This window comes from Barbatula barbatula (assembly GCF_947034865.1).
Source record: "Barbatula barbatula genome assembly, chromosome: 22".
In the NCBI taxonomy this organism is placed as follows: Eukaryota; Metazoa; Chordata; class Actinopteri; order Cypriniformes; family Nemacheilidae; genus Barbatula; species Barbatula barbatula.
Window position 1 is genome coordinate 16,427,813 of NC_136785.1, and position 14,339 is coordinate 16,442,151.

General features: G+C 38.4%; 2 protein-coding genes across 2 annotated transcripts; one reads left to right on the forward strand and one right to left on the reverse strand.

The window, feature by feature from the left end:
• Positions 1 to 557: 557 nt before the first annotated feature.
• On the reverse strand, positions 558 to 5,497 carry ddx52 (DEAD (Asp-Glu-Ala-Asp) box polypeptide 52). The gene is made up of 15 exons (XM_079487253.1): positions 5,326 to 5,497; positions 4,702 to 4,888; positions 4,431 to 4,582; positions 3,926 to 4,111; positions 3,685 to 3,828; positions 3,458 to 3,569; positions 3,297 to 3,369; positions 2,557 to 2,760; positions 2,198 to 2,288; positions 1,936 to 2,058; positions 1,653 to 1,803; positions 1,500 to 1,575; positions 1,151 to 1,222; positions 905 to 1,003; positions 558 to 693 (listed from the first exon to the last, which is right to left on the reverse strand). The coding sequence occupies exons 1-15, from the start codon at positions 5,410 to 5,412 to the stop codon at positions 633 to 635; spliced, it is 1,818 nt and encodes a 605-aa protein (XP_079343379.1). The 5' UTR covers positions 5,413 to 5,497; the 3' UTR covers positions 558 to 632.
• Positions 5,498 to 9,321: 3,824 nt separating this feature from the next.
• Positions 9,322 to 13,464, forward strand: tlr22 (toll-like receptor 22). The gene is made up of 3 exons (XM_079487508.1): positions 9,322 to 9,398; positions 9,570 to 9,669; positions 10,253 to 13,464. Exon 3 carries the CDS (start codon positions 10,287 to 10,289, stop codon positions 13,116 to 13,118), a length of 2,832 nt encoding a protein of 943 aa, XP_079343634.1. The 5' UTR covers positions 9,322 to 9,398; positions 9,570 to 9,669; positions 10,253 to 10,286; the 3' UTR covers positions 13,119 to 13,464.
• Positions 13,465 to 14,339: the final 875 nt, after the last annotated feature.

Here is a 14,339-nt window from a genome sequence, read left to right on the forward strand (position 1 = left end):
CCCAAAACTCGTAGCGAAAAGGAAGAGTTTAGTGATGCTACATTCAATTAATAAAGAAAAAATGAAATGTAAGGAGTTGTTTTGGATGTGTGTTATTTTAACAATAACAATTTGTGCAATTGTTTGTCCCAGTCTTCTTCTGCAATGCATTTGTCCTCTCATACTAGAGAAAATTCTAGAGAAACACATTGAAATGTTTTTCCAGTTAATGTTAAACTCAAAAATATTTGAGGTTTTTTTTGTTTGTTTTCTGAGTGGGGGCCTTTGAATATTGTTGAATACAATGGTGGGCCTTGGAGTCAAAAAAGTTGAGAACCCCTGATGAAGATGGATTTACATTTAACCCAGTTGTGTCTTGAGTGCTTCTTTTAACTAAAAGATACTTAAAGCACCAAAAATGGGGCTAACAGCTATGCAGTTTCATTTCCCTTTATATTCCCTAAGAATCAAACTGTCATTGTAAGCACCATAATCTACACAATGAATTACAGAAAAGCCATCATCTGGAAGAGCACTAGAGCCATCAACAGACTCACAAGAATGGAAAAACAATAGAAAACTTCACAAGAAGTGGTCAACATTCATTTTATTAGAGACAATGATGTGGGCAGGTCTGTACAACAGTGAGAATCTCAGCTCGTACAGCTCATGTCTGATGCTTCTGCGCTCGCTTTAGCTGTAGCTTTTTTCTTCCTGAAAACAAAACAGCAAAGAGAAAATCAAACCTCTTATCCTTGTAAAAATAATCAAAAGCCGTTAACCCGAATGAATGTACACACCCTCCTATCACAAACACCGTATATACTTTTATGGCATAATGTAGCCAAATTGGAACGCAGGACGGATGTCAAAAACACATAATTTTGCACTTTAATTCTACCAAACGGTCTCATACAAAACAAACCTTTTCCCCTTGCTGACTTTTTTCTGAAAGAGGATCCGAGGTGTTGTGCGAATAGTCGACCGCCTGGGTGGTTTCATTGCAAGCTGTCGCTTCACTTTGCTATGGGAAGAAGATGCAGCGTATTTTAGAGCTAAAACAGACACTTTAGTGAGTCTTGTGTTTTGCAAAGATAAGAAACGTTGTACAAGTGCCAAAATAAATGTTGTATAAAAAGCACAAGTTATGTGTATAATAAAGAAGCTTCACCTTTTTATTTTCTTGAAGCCGAGCATGTACTCAGGCACAGGACATCCGGCCTGTTTTATGACCGTGGCAATGCTGGACCAAAACAAATCAGATATTACACTCAGAATCAGCATTCATTTACCATAAAGCCAGAAAATGAGACTGAACTGCATATACAATTTCTGTGTCAACTCTGACTCCATTACCATAATTATTTTCACCCCTATGAAATACCAAAAAGATTATCTTTAAATAACAATAAACAACAAATGCAATGACTCATTGATGTATAAGATATGATTTAAGTGTTACATAACGTATTTTTATAGATTTTATCTAAAAATATCACTAAAACTTGTAGTTGTATTACCTGCGTAAGAGAGGTTTGTCATCCTCTGTGAAAAAGGTTATTGCTTTTCCTTTGTGCCCTGCTCTTCCCGTGCGCCCTATAAAGCAAAGTGTCAAGCTTAGCATCACAGGACACAACGTGAATTCACAATCTTTACTCGGCTGGTAAACTAACCAATCCGATGGATGTAGTCGACAGCAGTAGTTGGAAAGTCGTAGTTGATGACGAGGTTGATGCCCTTGAAGTCAATACCACGGGCTAGAAGAGCAGTGCAGATCAAAACCCAGATCTTCCCCGAACGGAAACTGGTAATAACATTGTCCCTCTAGAATAAATAAAATGAAGAAAAACTAAATGAGATATTACATAATGTAATTTAATTACCATTTTACCTCTACAGTATTTACTATGGTTTTACTCATATTAAGTGATCTGCATCATTTCTTTCACAATCTACCTGCTGTTGGGTGCGTTCTGCATGGATAACATCAACGTTTATTCCCTCGTACACCAGCTCATGGAAGAGCTCACGGGCTCGATCGATAGATTGAACAAACACCAGCACAGGTGGCAGAAAGCCCTGATAGGTTTAAAAACATTAAGTCATGACACAATTTCAATCATAAGAATCATCGTTCAATTCAAAGGCTGTAAATACACGACATTGTTATCCATCATGAGATGACAACATTCGCGACTGAGGTGGTGATGTCACAGACCTTCTTTATTAAGTCTCTCATAGCCAGCACTTTTCCGCTCTCTGAACCCACAAACAGCAGCTCTTGCTCCACTGTCTCAGCTGCTGCGTTCCTGAGGATGTGTTAAAGAATATTTAACAAAATGGTTCTTAGTTGGGCCGTATGGCTCCATTAAGAATCACACAATCTTTGTTCCTTGTAGCGTACAAACTTTAAAAAATTGTTAATTCAATTCAATGGGGAACAAACATTGCATTTTAGCTTCATTCTTTTTCAAAGAGTAGGTCTGATATCTTATTAACATAATGGCCACAGTTTACAAACGGGAAATTCTCTTAAATGCTGCAAAACCAACTTGAGTCCAAGGAAAGCTGTGGTACCTGGGTCCAATGTTGACAGAGACGAGATTGTCCAGGTTCAGTCGACACCACTGCTCTACATCTGTTCCGAAGGTGGCGCTGAAGAAAGCCCGGCGGATTTTAGGGGAAGAGCAGGCCAGGAAAATGGTGGCGAGCTGCTCTCTGAAACCCGTCTTGCCATCCTCAAAGAGTTTATCGGATTCATCGACCACCAGCCACTCCACTCTGAACATAACACAGATCAAATAAACATTCACACGTGAGACGGACTGCTGAATATCTGTGTTTGATAAAAGTTGAACAAAGATTGATATTCAGAAGTGTGTTAGCAACTGACAGTTCTGAGGCACCATTGACTACCATAGTAGGAACAATTATTGTATAATTTTTGCTCTGTTGAATGTAAAACATTTTGAGGAATCTAGGAAAGCAGAAAGTTATTTGACAAGCCTTTTAGTTTTCCCTACAACAATAGTAAATGGTGCCCAAGAAATCTCAGTTGCTAACATTCACAACGAAAATGCTTTTATAAAACTTTTATTCCATATGTGTAGCAGGGATTCATAAAATAAAGTAATAAAATGATATTTAGGTAGACGTTATAAATCAGGGGATTTTATAAGGGCTAAGAACTCTGCTCAGCCAATCAGAATCAAGGACCAGAACAGACAGTTTTATAAGCGCTCACGTAGAACCTTTTAGGTAGACATAACTGTGTAAATGGTAAACCTGGTGATTTTGTATTTGCAAATGTAACTTACCTACTCAAATCGACAGCAGGGGGATCTTGATTCAGCAAATAAATTAATCTGTTAGGGGTGGTCACCAAAATATCTGCAAAACAATGTTTAGTTTAAGAAAATTAGTCTGCGATAAATTGTTCCAAACAAACAAAAGCATTTTGCCCAAATAGTTTACATACCAAATTTCTTTGCCGAGTTGGGCCCGAATTTTTTAACTGCGTCAACTCCTTTATTGATGATGTGAACTCTGAAGCCCACACCTTCTGACAACTTCACCAGCTCTCGGTGTGTCTAAAACACAAGACAACTTTATTATTACTGCCTTCGTCAGTATATTTAGTCTTAGATTATTCATTCCCGTCTGTGATTTTCCTACATCGGGTGCTGATGTTGACCGAGTGTTTACCTGACTGACGAGCTCTCTGGTCGGGGAGATGATGAGAGCTCTGAATCCCTTGTTGAGGGGTTTGCGAAGGTGGGCCAGAAGAGGCAAACAGAAGGCCATGGTCTTACCAGAGCCTGTAGGAGCGCACGCTAAAATCTCTCTATCCTGAAACACACAGTTCAATGGAGCAAATGCAAAATTCAGAATCAGGCTAAACGTGTGATTACTGATTCACGTTCAAATCAAAACATAAATGGCTTACGTGCACCATGAGAGGAATGGCTTGCATCTGAATGGGTGTGGGGGTTTGGAAACCCGCCGTCTTAATGTTCTGAATGATTCGTGGGTCTAGATTATATTCTTTCTGTAGCTCCTCAAAAGTAGACACAGGATCTGGAATGTCTGTACCGTGCACATTTATCCGGTTCTGGTGGCGTATTCGATTAACCTAAAGCAGACGAACAATTTAAACAGCATTGTTTTTCAACCAACTTCAAGATAACATAACGTTGTATATATCACAGTTAATATTACAACCACTACCTCTTTATCTTTGTTGTCCTTTCAATCAATGTAAACTTAAGTTAGGAATGTGAATTTTACTGCTTTTATTACAAAGATAAAAACTAGAAACTGAGTTTAAAGGAAAGTTCACCCTGAAATGAAAAATTCTGTCATAATTTATTCTCTCTCGTCATGAATGTGACTTTCTTCTGCAGAACACAAATGTTTAGAAATGTTTTAACAACAGTAATAACGTTCTGTACCTTTTCCTGATGAAGCTGCCGTAGTTTTTTTAACGAACTTTTATCTTTAGTCTCCGTGTTGGGGTCTTTCGCATTGCCTTGTGATGACATCCACTGAATGCTTTCGTTCTCCTCCTTTCCGTCGCTGCTGGTCCCGTCCTCTACTTCCCTGTCTAAACATCAAAGAGCGCAAAGCACTGACTACCAGAAGAATGTTGTAAACCAGCAATGTTTGTATAAAGCATGTGCAGCTTCATACTGTAACATGTATTCCAGACACCTTTCAGCTTACCTTTAGCTTTTCTTTTCTTCTTTGACATCTTCACCGGCTCATCCACTTTGGTTCTTTTTCGTTTACTAGAGACGTCGTCTTCATCGCTTCTGTCGTCCTCTTCTTCAACGAGCCTGGATTTCAGAGGGGTTTCTGTGCCAAAGAAACTGATTCCAGCCAGCTGATCCAAGATCTCAGATTTGGTTCCCTAGATAGCAGAAGTTGCAAAATCGTCATTGAAAACAATTAGAAACCACCAGTGAACTATTCTAATGGATTTTACGGGGATTAAACGAAACCTATAATGATGTATGCGAGTCTCAACTGTTAATATGTTGGGTGGCTGGATCTCTTGTGCTAATAGGAACTAACAAACACACTTCACAATCCTATTGCAAGCCCAAAACAAACAACATTAGAATTTGTGATGTTTTACAAAAAGCTGCTTAAAATTCAAATCACATTTAGCAACTCGTGTTTTCTGGCTTTGATAACATTAGCATTTCCAGGCACGCTCAATGAAAAATGCAACACATGTTAGCCATGTGCCGGGTTTTCGAGAGGAAGTCAATACCTATCTATCGTTTTAAATAACAACAATATAACATAAATGAACACATTAAAACACTTGACATAAAAACATACCTTAAAGCGCTCTGCATCTTTGGCAAATCTCTTAAGATTAAACTTTGCCCCTGCTCCAAGCTTTCTAAACAAGTCAAACGCGTCCATTGATACAGCCTGAAGACACGACTAATCGATTCAGAGGAGTTTATTGCAGTTGGCAAACAGTTGGTGCATTTCCGCCACCTACTGGGCTGGAGTGTGGGACGGTGACGGATAGTTAAACAGAGAGTTTAAGAGAAACGAAGATAATAATACTAATAATGACGGGGAAAGAAAAGAAGACAATTGTTATAAATACTATTAAATAGATTTAGAGGTTACGCTGCATAGGCTCTCGATTATTACGCCTGTCTTGTTTCTTTTGTCGTCCACTAGAGTGTGTAAATTTTGAAACACGAGTGCAGTGTTCTTGGTATACTGGTGTATTTGAGCACACTCGTTTCAACATAGTGTGATTTTGGGTCTGTGTACTTTATGATCATTTGATGTCCTGTATTTCTGAAATGGATAACAAGAAATGGAAAGACTATTTGTTTCATTTTGTTTCGTTTAGTTTAACAAATGGAAAATAATATAATAACCATTACAAATGTGTTTCAATTGAATAAAATATTGCAGAAATATGAGCATGAACTGAGACGAGTTCATAATTCAGGCTTCCCTACGGGCATTGCAAGTGAATCCCTTTAAACCAAACAGATCTCATCCCCCACTGACTCCCAGTAAATGAAGACAGAAATTTTGGGTGAGGGCCAGGCCGTGGAGGAGACCTGGTGGCCGTGGAGGAGACCTGGTGTCCCTGTGAGCTACATTACTGACACTGATTATTTCGTTCAAGATTGCTGCATCTAAATCCAATGACTCGTCCAAGATGGCCGTCAATGATCTTCCCGATATCCCTGGTTCAGTCAAGATGACTGCTTGGGTTTTTCCTGTAGGCACTGTTACATCCCTAGAGACTGGTATTAATCTGTTTACACCTTCTGTTCAAGCCTTACCTGCGTCTCCATGTCGTCCAGGCCTGCCTGCTACGCCCAGGCTTACAACCCTGCCCTGGAATCCACCAGGTCTCCTCCACGGCCTGGCCCTCAGAGGGAAACCGGGCCTAACCAGGGGATTCCAGTTCCCCTCTGGCAAAAACTGCAGCCTCTGCACAAGCTCGACAGTGCTTGCACAACAAGGCAAAATAAAAAAAATTAGATTTAAAATTATCATTAATAATCTAATAGTGGCTGAAGTTTTGTAGAGTCGCCACGTCCTTCATCCAGCATTTGTCAGGTCTGGGAATGGATTGCGCCCTGCCCGCTCTAGTAACCTTGGAACAATGAGACAAGACCACATGGCAATGCTTAATGCCGAGCCCTGATGCTATAATACGTTCAACCTTCTGTATGCGACAATACTGTATGTATGTTTTACCTGTATTCCATGCTTTGGCAATATGTACTATTTCATGCCAATAGAGCAATTTGAACTGTTCATTCTTCCAAGTTGTTACGGGGCAACAACATTTCTGCAAACCTAATATTGATCCCAATATAACTGAGAATGTTTAATGTGTAAAACATATGTTCACAATACGTTATTTTGAAATTCCAATGTGCATATAAAGCAAAGGAGTGAAGACTAAATTGTAAAGTGAAAAACCTGTTCTCATCTCATTCATCAATATGTCAAGGCCAAACGAATTAAATGCATGCATTTGTTTGTCATAAACTGCTATAAACGGAGATAAAATGATTTTATGATTTTACCACCACCTCTACAAGCCAACATAAAAAAAATCAGAGAAGCATCAACCAATATGGTATAAAATGTATTTTATTACAAATGAAGGCATTACTCTCCAACCAAAGGGATTATAATTGCTGCCACCCTGCTATTTGTGTTATATAATACTAATCTGTGAAATTTTTGTTCAAAATAAACAAAACAACGAAAAATAAATCAAAATCATCACATTCTACAAGATTAAGAGTCAAGTTCCTTCAGCATCCCTTTAGTAAACTGCCTTAGATTTAGAGCCAACTTCAATTGACAGGGACACGGATTTTGATTGCTAAAAAGTTACTGTCAGTACTGTCAGATACAGTTCCCCTCTAGTCCATAAGAATCACAGTTCACATGTCTCAAACGTACACAGCTATCATTTTAATTCCAAAACAAGTCATGTCTGAGATTTTTTCCCAGTTTTCACAAAATTTGTGCTTCATACATGGGGAACGTATTCTGACAACTAAGAAACTTACTGACATATAAGGTCCTCCTGTCTTTAAAAAAAGAAAAACTAACAACTCTGAGAAATAGGCCCTGAACCAAGAACCTCTAAGACACCAACAAACGGCTTTTAAAGGAGCAATGTGAAGATTTATACGCCATTTAGCATTGAGGACAAAGATGATTTTTGTCAAATGAGATAATCTATTTACGAAACACGCTCATTTTTCCCATCCAAGTTTGCCCATTTAGGGCTACTGTAGAAACAACATTGTTGAGAATTCCACGCAAGAGGGCCCGTGGTGTATGTAGACTGAAGTAGCTCATTCCAAGGATATAAAAACATAACACTTCATTACAGTATGTAATGTCTTTATACACATATGAAGACAGATAGTTATGAATGTTATTTTGCATTTCTGTCAAAAGATCCTCCAAAAAATACAAACTAGACCTTTAACCTCTCTGTCACTGCAGCACTTCAGTGAAGTGCCCTTTAATTTAAAGCTATATCTCTCAAACGACAGGGGGAACGGATCCTGACACTTAAGAAGTTATTGTCAAATAGCATTCCCTCTGTGTTCCATAAGAGTAACTGTTAATCCGTGTCTCAAATTTGCACTGCTGTTTTTGTAACCCCAAAATACAGTTTCTGATATTTGTAGCCTGTTTATTTACTCATCATAGATGGGATAATGTTTTCTGACAACTGAGGATCTTACCGTCACATAAGGTTCCCCTGTGTATATCAGATCATAAAGCCACTTATTCACATAAGTGTAAACCAGTGTTTAATAATAAAGTTGTAGGATAAGATTAGGGTGAACGACTGTATATGCAACTAACAGACCTGATGGACATATTGTCCCTCCCACCAATTAGTAATAGTCCCACTGATACTTTATATAAATATATTTTATTTCTTAGAATATTACAACTTTATTATTAACAATCTGATAACATCCGATATCAATAAAATGTATATTTAGATAATGTTTGAGTGGCATATATCAAAACTCCGCCTGTGAGTTTGTGGTTGGCTGCCCAGTCATACTTTTCCAGTACTATAAGTGTAAGAAAATTAAAAAGCGAACTTAAAACAAATCACATTGGCCTGAAGCTTTCCATCTTATCGCAGAGAGCAGCTCAAGAGCAGGTAAACAAGATTGTTTTGCTCTCCGTGGCAAATCAGATGTGTTCTTTTTGAACGTGACCCCGGGTGCTATCTGAGTTTACGTTAGGGTTACTGAATTGTAAAACTCCAGCAGAGTATATGGAGTTCGTGCCAATTTAGGATATATTCAACGTTTTGATGAATCTGCACTTAGTAGTAACACGTCATGGACTGAGAATTCTATTTAAATACAAAGAACAGAAGAGAATAGAATTGATTAGTCTGCTTTTGGTTATAGAAGGGATAATTGGCTAGCGATGGAGCCTTAAGGACTCAAACCATGTGCTTGTGAATATGCTATTATATGCTTAACAGAAACTTGTGAAGTAAAAGAACGTAGTAGGGACTGTGTTCATTGCAGTTTTCTGCATCATGTGCCGTTTCTGTTTTTTTTTTTGTTAAAGTTCGTGAACTTGTTTGCACATTTACACATTGCATAATGTTTTCAACAAAAAAGCATAGTATATAATGTAGGCTAAGCTTAAATAATTAACAATAACTATAACTAAGTGCACCGATGGGAGAAAGGTAGGCTAATGCACTACAACAATATTTACAAAATTGCATGTTGTCTAGCTAAGGCGTTATTATTAATTATTAACTTTGGAATGTTTTTGTTTATGGCTCAACAAAAAAGAAGCATGCAGCGGAACTCGGTTGTTTATTATTATTATTTGTTCATACTATTTAATATGATTAGGTAGGTTGTAAAACACTACTTCTTCTGGTATACAAAGATTTTTGCTGTCAAGATAAAACAGTGTGTTATTAATGTTGGCCAAGTCCAAAAGGGAACCAAAACGGAACCGTCACATGAGTTCATATAGCGAATCTGATACTACTTCTATATGTTCTGCTTTTTCTACCTTAGTAGTGAGACACACCTTATTTGGAAGGAATTAAATCAGTGAAACGTAAGTCAGATGTCAAATGTTTCATTTCTGCAAATCGTCAGCTAGCTGAAAGAGCATGTAAGTATACTACACAATATATTGCTATTATTAACCCTTAGAAGAATTAATGAAGTATTGATGTTGACATGATGACTAAAATCTGTTATAAAGTGGTGACTAAACATATTTAAACTGGCAGCTCGTATTTAAAAAGCAAATTATTTCTTGCAAGCTATTTTTTTTGCCACAGGCTTAGGTGTTGTCAGCTATTATTCCCAACATTATAAATTGAATTGACAGCTGACAGTGTTGCTGTTTATTGTTATTTGTCGGATCGGTGAATACACTCCTAAAGTGACCAGACTTCCTTATTTGGGGCTTTCTGTAACATTTTTCAGTAAGTGTCAAATAAAACCCTGACAGTTCTCTCTTAATTATTATTATTTTATAATATTTAATTTCTTATCTTCTTACTGCTTACTGTTAAGAGCTTGCTTTAAAAAACTCTATTATATTGTAATAATTCAAGAAATATTACATGAGTTTGCAGGTAAAGGACATTTCATGTAGGTAGTGGGTATCGAGTGGGGTTTAAAAACATTTTGGGAACCATTGCTTACATGAACTTACAATGACCATTTAAGGATTTTTTTTATTGTAGGCAATACTAACTCAATGACTGCTGGAAGGGATTCATGGATTACCATCTGAACATGGGGATCATAAAGATACTGACAGTCTATATTCTCTGTGTCTTAATTTCTCATTTAAATGCATTTTCCTTAAGAAATTGCACTGTGAGTACTTCTCAAAATGACATCCAACCAAAAGTGCTTTGCTATAAAATGGGCTTTTTCAAAGTTCCTTCATACATACCCAACAATGCAATGGTTTTAGATATTTCCTTTAATGCCTTTTCACAAATCAAAATCGGAGACTTCAAGGATTTGTCAAACTTAAGATATTTGAATATCTCCAACAACAAGATCTCCTGGATTGAAGATGAAGCATTAGACAGTCTTTCCAACTTAACTCATCTAAATCTAGCCAGCAACAGATTGAACAGAATCTCTCGTGGTGTGCTGTATGGTTTGGCCAATCTGCTGGAACTGCGACTTGATGGTAATAACATTAAAAACATTGAAGACTCGGCCTTCATCAACCTTCAAAGTTTAAAGGTGCTGAACCTTACAAAAAACACACTGCAGCGTATAGAGAGAGTCAAACCTGTTCTCGCTGTATTACGTTTGGAGGAGTTGTATATTGGAAGCAACCATTTTGACGTTTTTAACTCTAACGAAATATCAACAAAGCCTTTATCCTTGACAAGGCTTGATATTTCCAACAACCCATTGACAACATTTCGACTCACAGAAAATATATTCCCTACTCTCAATCACCTTGATTTGTCTTATTGTGGTCAAAATGGAAGCGTGGTTTGGAACATTACAGAAAAGTCATATTTTGCATCCGTAAAGACCTTATACTTCATGGATGTCCAAATGTCATTGGAGGGTGTTCAAGCTGTACTTCAGAGCTTCAAAGGCACGCTGAATAAAATCCGGCTTAATAGAAACGTCAAGTTCAACAAGGTACCCCTTCTACTAAATGCGTGTTCTCCTATGCTGAGAGTTTTACGGCTAATTGGAAATAGAATGACAAAACTCACTGAGCACATGTTTGAACCCTGTTCTCATCTGACGCAATTAGATTTAGGAGAAAATGAAATATCCCAGCTGTCACCAACCACATTCCGAACATTTACTCAACTGAAAATGCTGCATTTGCAAATCAATAAACTCACCCGGATAACAGACACCTTTCGAATGCTCTCGACTTTGGAGTTCATCGACCTCAGCATTAACAACATCGCCAAGCTGGATTGTAATGATTTCGCCAATTTAACGCATCTGAAAGTTCTGTACTTGTACGGTAACAAAATCTCACAGATCAGTTCCTGTCATTTCCGAGACCTGAAGAGTCTTGAGGTACTCAAGCTGGGAACCAATGACCTTTTAAGGATCGGCGATGCTTTTAAAAATGGCCCACATTCCCTGAAGGAACTGCAGTTGTCATTTAATAAACTGAGCGTCATTGAAACGGACACTTTCCGCAACGTATCGTGGCTTAACAGTTTGGAGATACATGATAATCAGATTTCCCAAATTAAAGCCTTTGCGTTTAGAGGGCTGAAGAATCTAACATATTTGTCGCTATCATCAAACAAGATTTCGGCTAAAACTTTCAGAGGCTTGAAGGCGTTCTCGGGCATGCCTAATCTTCAAGATCTAGATTTGTTTTCCAATAGCATATTATTTACAGAAAATAAATTGAAAAACCCTCCATTTGTGGAATTGAAGCAACTCAGAATATTCACCATACACAGTCAACGTCGCGGTATCGGCAAAATGCCCTCAAATCTATTACAAGGCTTATCAAACTTGGAGATGTTTTACGGCGGTAACATGAATCTGTTTAATCTAAATCCCTTCACATTCCAGTTTAGCCCCAAACTCTGGTTTCTGGATCTCTCCAAGAACGCTCTCTCAGACGACAACGCCATCCCTGCAGGGCTTTTTCATCCCATCTCAATGCTAACTAAACTCATTCTCTCAAGAACTCCGCTTCGGTCGCTAAACTTCCTGTTGGATGCAAATCTCTCTAGACTTAGCACCCTAAGAGCCCCAGGCAATGAAATCGATGCCATAAACAAAACTTTGATTCAGTCTTTTCCCAAACTGAAAGTCCTTGACTTGCAGAAAAATACGTTCACTTGCGACTGTAACAATGCATTCTTTATTGACTGGGCCATGAAGAATAATTTTACTCAGGTAATTTATTTGAACAAGTACGCCTGTAGCTATCCTTCCACCTTGCGAGGAATGAGATTAACCGATTTCAACACCGAATCCTGCATCGTGAATATTGACTTCATCTGCTTCCTTTGCAGCAGTATTGTGGTGGTCGTCACACTCTTCTTAGCGTTTTTCTGGCAATTTCTGCGCTTGCAAGTAGTTTATGCATATTATCTCCTCCTGGCCTACCTTTACGATAGCAGGAAGAAGAAACACCAACAAGAATTCATGTATGATGCATTTATTTCTTACAATGTACATGATGAGCCTTGGGTCGTGGAGAAACTGATTCCTGAATTAGAAGGAAAGCAAGGTTGGAGATTGTGCTTGCACCACCGGGACTTTGAACCCGGAAGGCCGATCATGGATAACATTATTGATGGAATATACAGCAGCCGGAAGACCATCTGCTTGATCACCAGAAACTATCTGAAGAGCAACTGGTGTTCTAGTGAGGTCCAGGTGGCAAGCTTCCGGCTCTTCGATGAGCAAAAGGACGTACTGAGCCTGGTTTTCCTGGAGGACATTCCCACACATCAGCTGTCTCCGTATCACAGGATGCGAAAGCTGGTAAAGAAGCGTACCTACCTTCACTGGCCAAAAGATGAAGTAGATAGCAGGATTTTTTGGCAGAAGATTAGAATGGCTTTGGAGATCAAAGTGGAAATCTGAGAGTATTATTACCAGAAATTAGAAAGATTCATGAGGCAAAGGCTGAAACCGTGTTTTAGGTATAAAAATGTCTATTAACCCGTACGAACCTGGACACATTTGTGATTAAAAGAAAAAGACGCTGATTGTAAAACACCAAAAGGACCACACAGAACTCATGTTTGAACGTTTTTAAATATGCAAATCATGTTGTTTTAAGGTGTCCAATGTAATGTGATATACACGTCATCACAATATTGTAAGTTGTTTTATAGCTATTTGTTCAAATGTGTTAAAAGGTTAAACGTAATGTATAAAATGAAGCGTTTATTTGCAAAAACAGATAAATCGTTTTTTTTTAATGTTCAAAATGTTCATGTTTTTATTATGTTATCATGTTTTTATTTTGTTGGTTACCTGTAGTTTGATTGATGTAAAATTTACATTTAGACTTACAATTTCTGTCACAGTTTTTCGAAGAGAGTGAAATGTTACTTGTGGCTGAAATACAACATATTTTAGTCAGCATATTCAAAAACTGTCCATGCAAACAAATCTAGAGGTCTTCGTGGGCTGATATCTGGGCCCACACACTGCGCCCCTCATAGTCAGACATGGGGGTGGAGAGTGATTATGACCTCTTACAGGCAGATCCTCCTACAACCAGAATGTTGAGATCAAATAGGCTATATGCACGCGTTACTTCCGCTTATCACAGGAAAAACCCTAGGCAGTTACCGGTTGGGTAATGGGTAACTGAGAAAATAGTTACATTTTGCAGATGCTAAAGGCTAAAGGCACACCGCAGTGGTATATAGAATGCTGTTCTACCGTATTTGAAATGATACTTTCATAAGTTTACTTGTCGTTATAACACTTACCACTGCGGTGTGCCGCAATGTACAGCATCTGCTGAATTGAACCTTTCCCCAATTTCTCTCTGTTTTAAGTGCCCCCAACAGGAAACTGCCTAGGGTTCTTACCATGAAACGTGGAAGTCACACGCGTGTAGAGCCCATTAACTCTGAACATGATCACTGTTATCACTTAATAGAACGGAACCAGAATAGTGTGGGAGGAGAGCAGGAGTACACTCAGCTTTTCTTCTTCCTGTCATTCTGACCTTTGACACCAGCAACAGTAGCTGACACAACATGCCTCCACGTTCTCCACTCCACGCCTCCACACTGTCTGTCATTGTCCACATCCCAGCATGTGTCCCCTGCTGCCTCACAGATCCCC

Bases quoted from the DNA above. Each gene is read 5' to 3' on its own strand.
- ddx52 (XM_079487253.1), bottom strand. From the start codon at position 5,412: ATGGACGCGTTTGACTTGTTTAGAAAGCTTGGAGCAGGGGCAAAGTTT. The intron at 4,112-4,430 runs GTACAGAACGTT...CGTCTGCTTTAG, and splicing joins GGCAGCTTCATCAGGAAAAG to GTTAATCGAATACGCCACCA. The intron at 3,829-3,925 runs GTAAGCCATTTA...TGTGTGTTTCAG, and splicing joins CCATTCCTCTCATGGTGCAC to GATAGAGAGATTTTAGCGTG.
- tlr22 (XM_079487508.1), top strand. From the start codon at position 10,287: ATGGATTACCATCTGAACATGGGGATCATAAAGATACTGACAGTCTAT.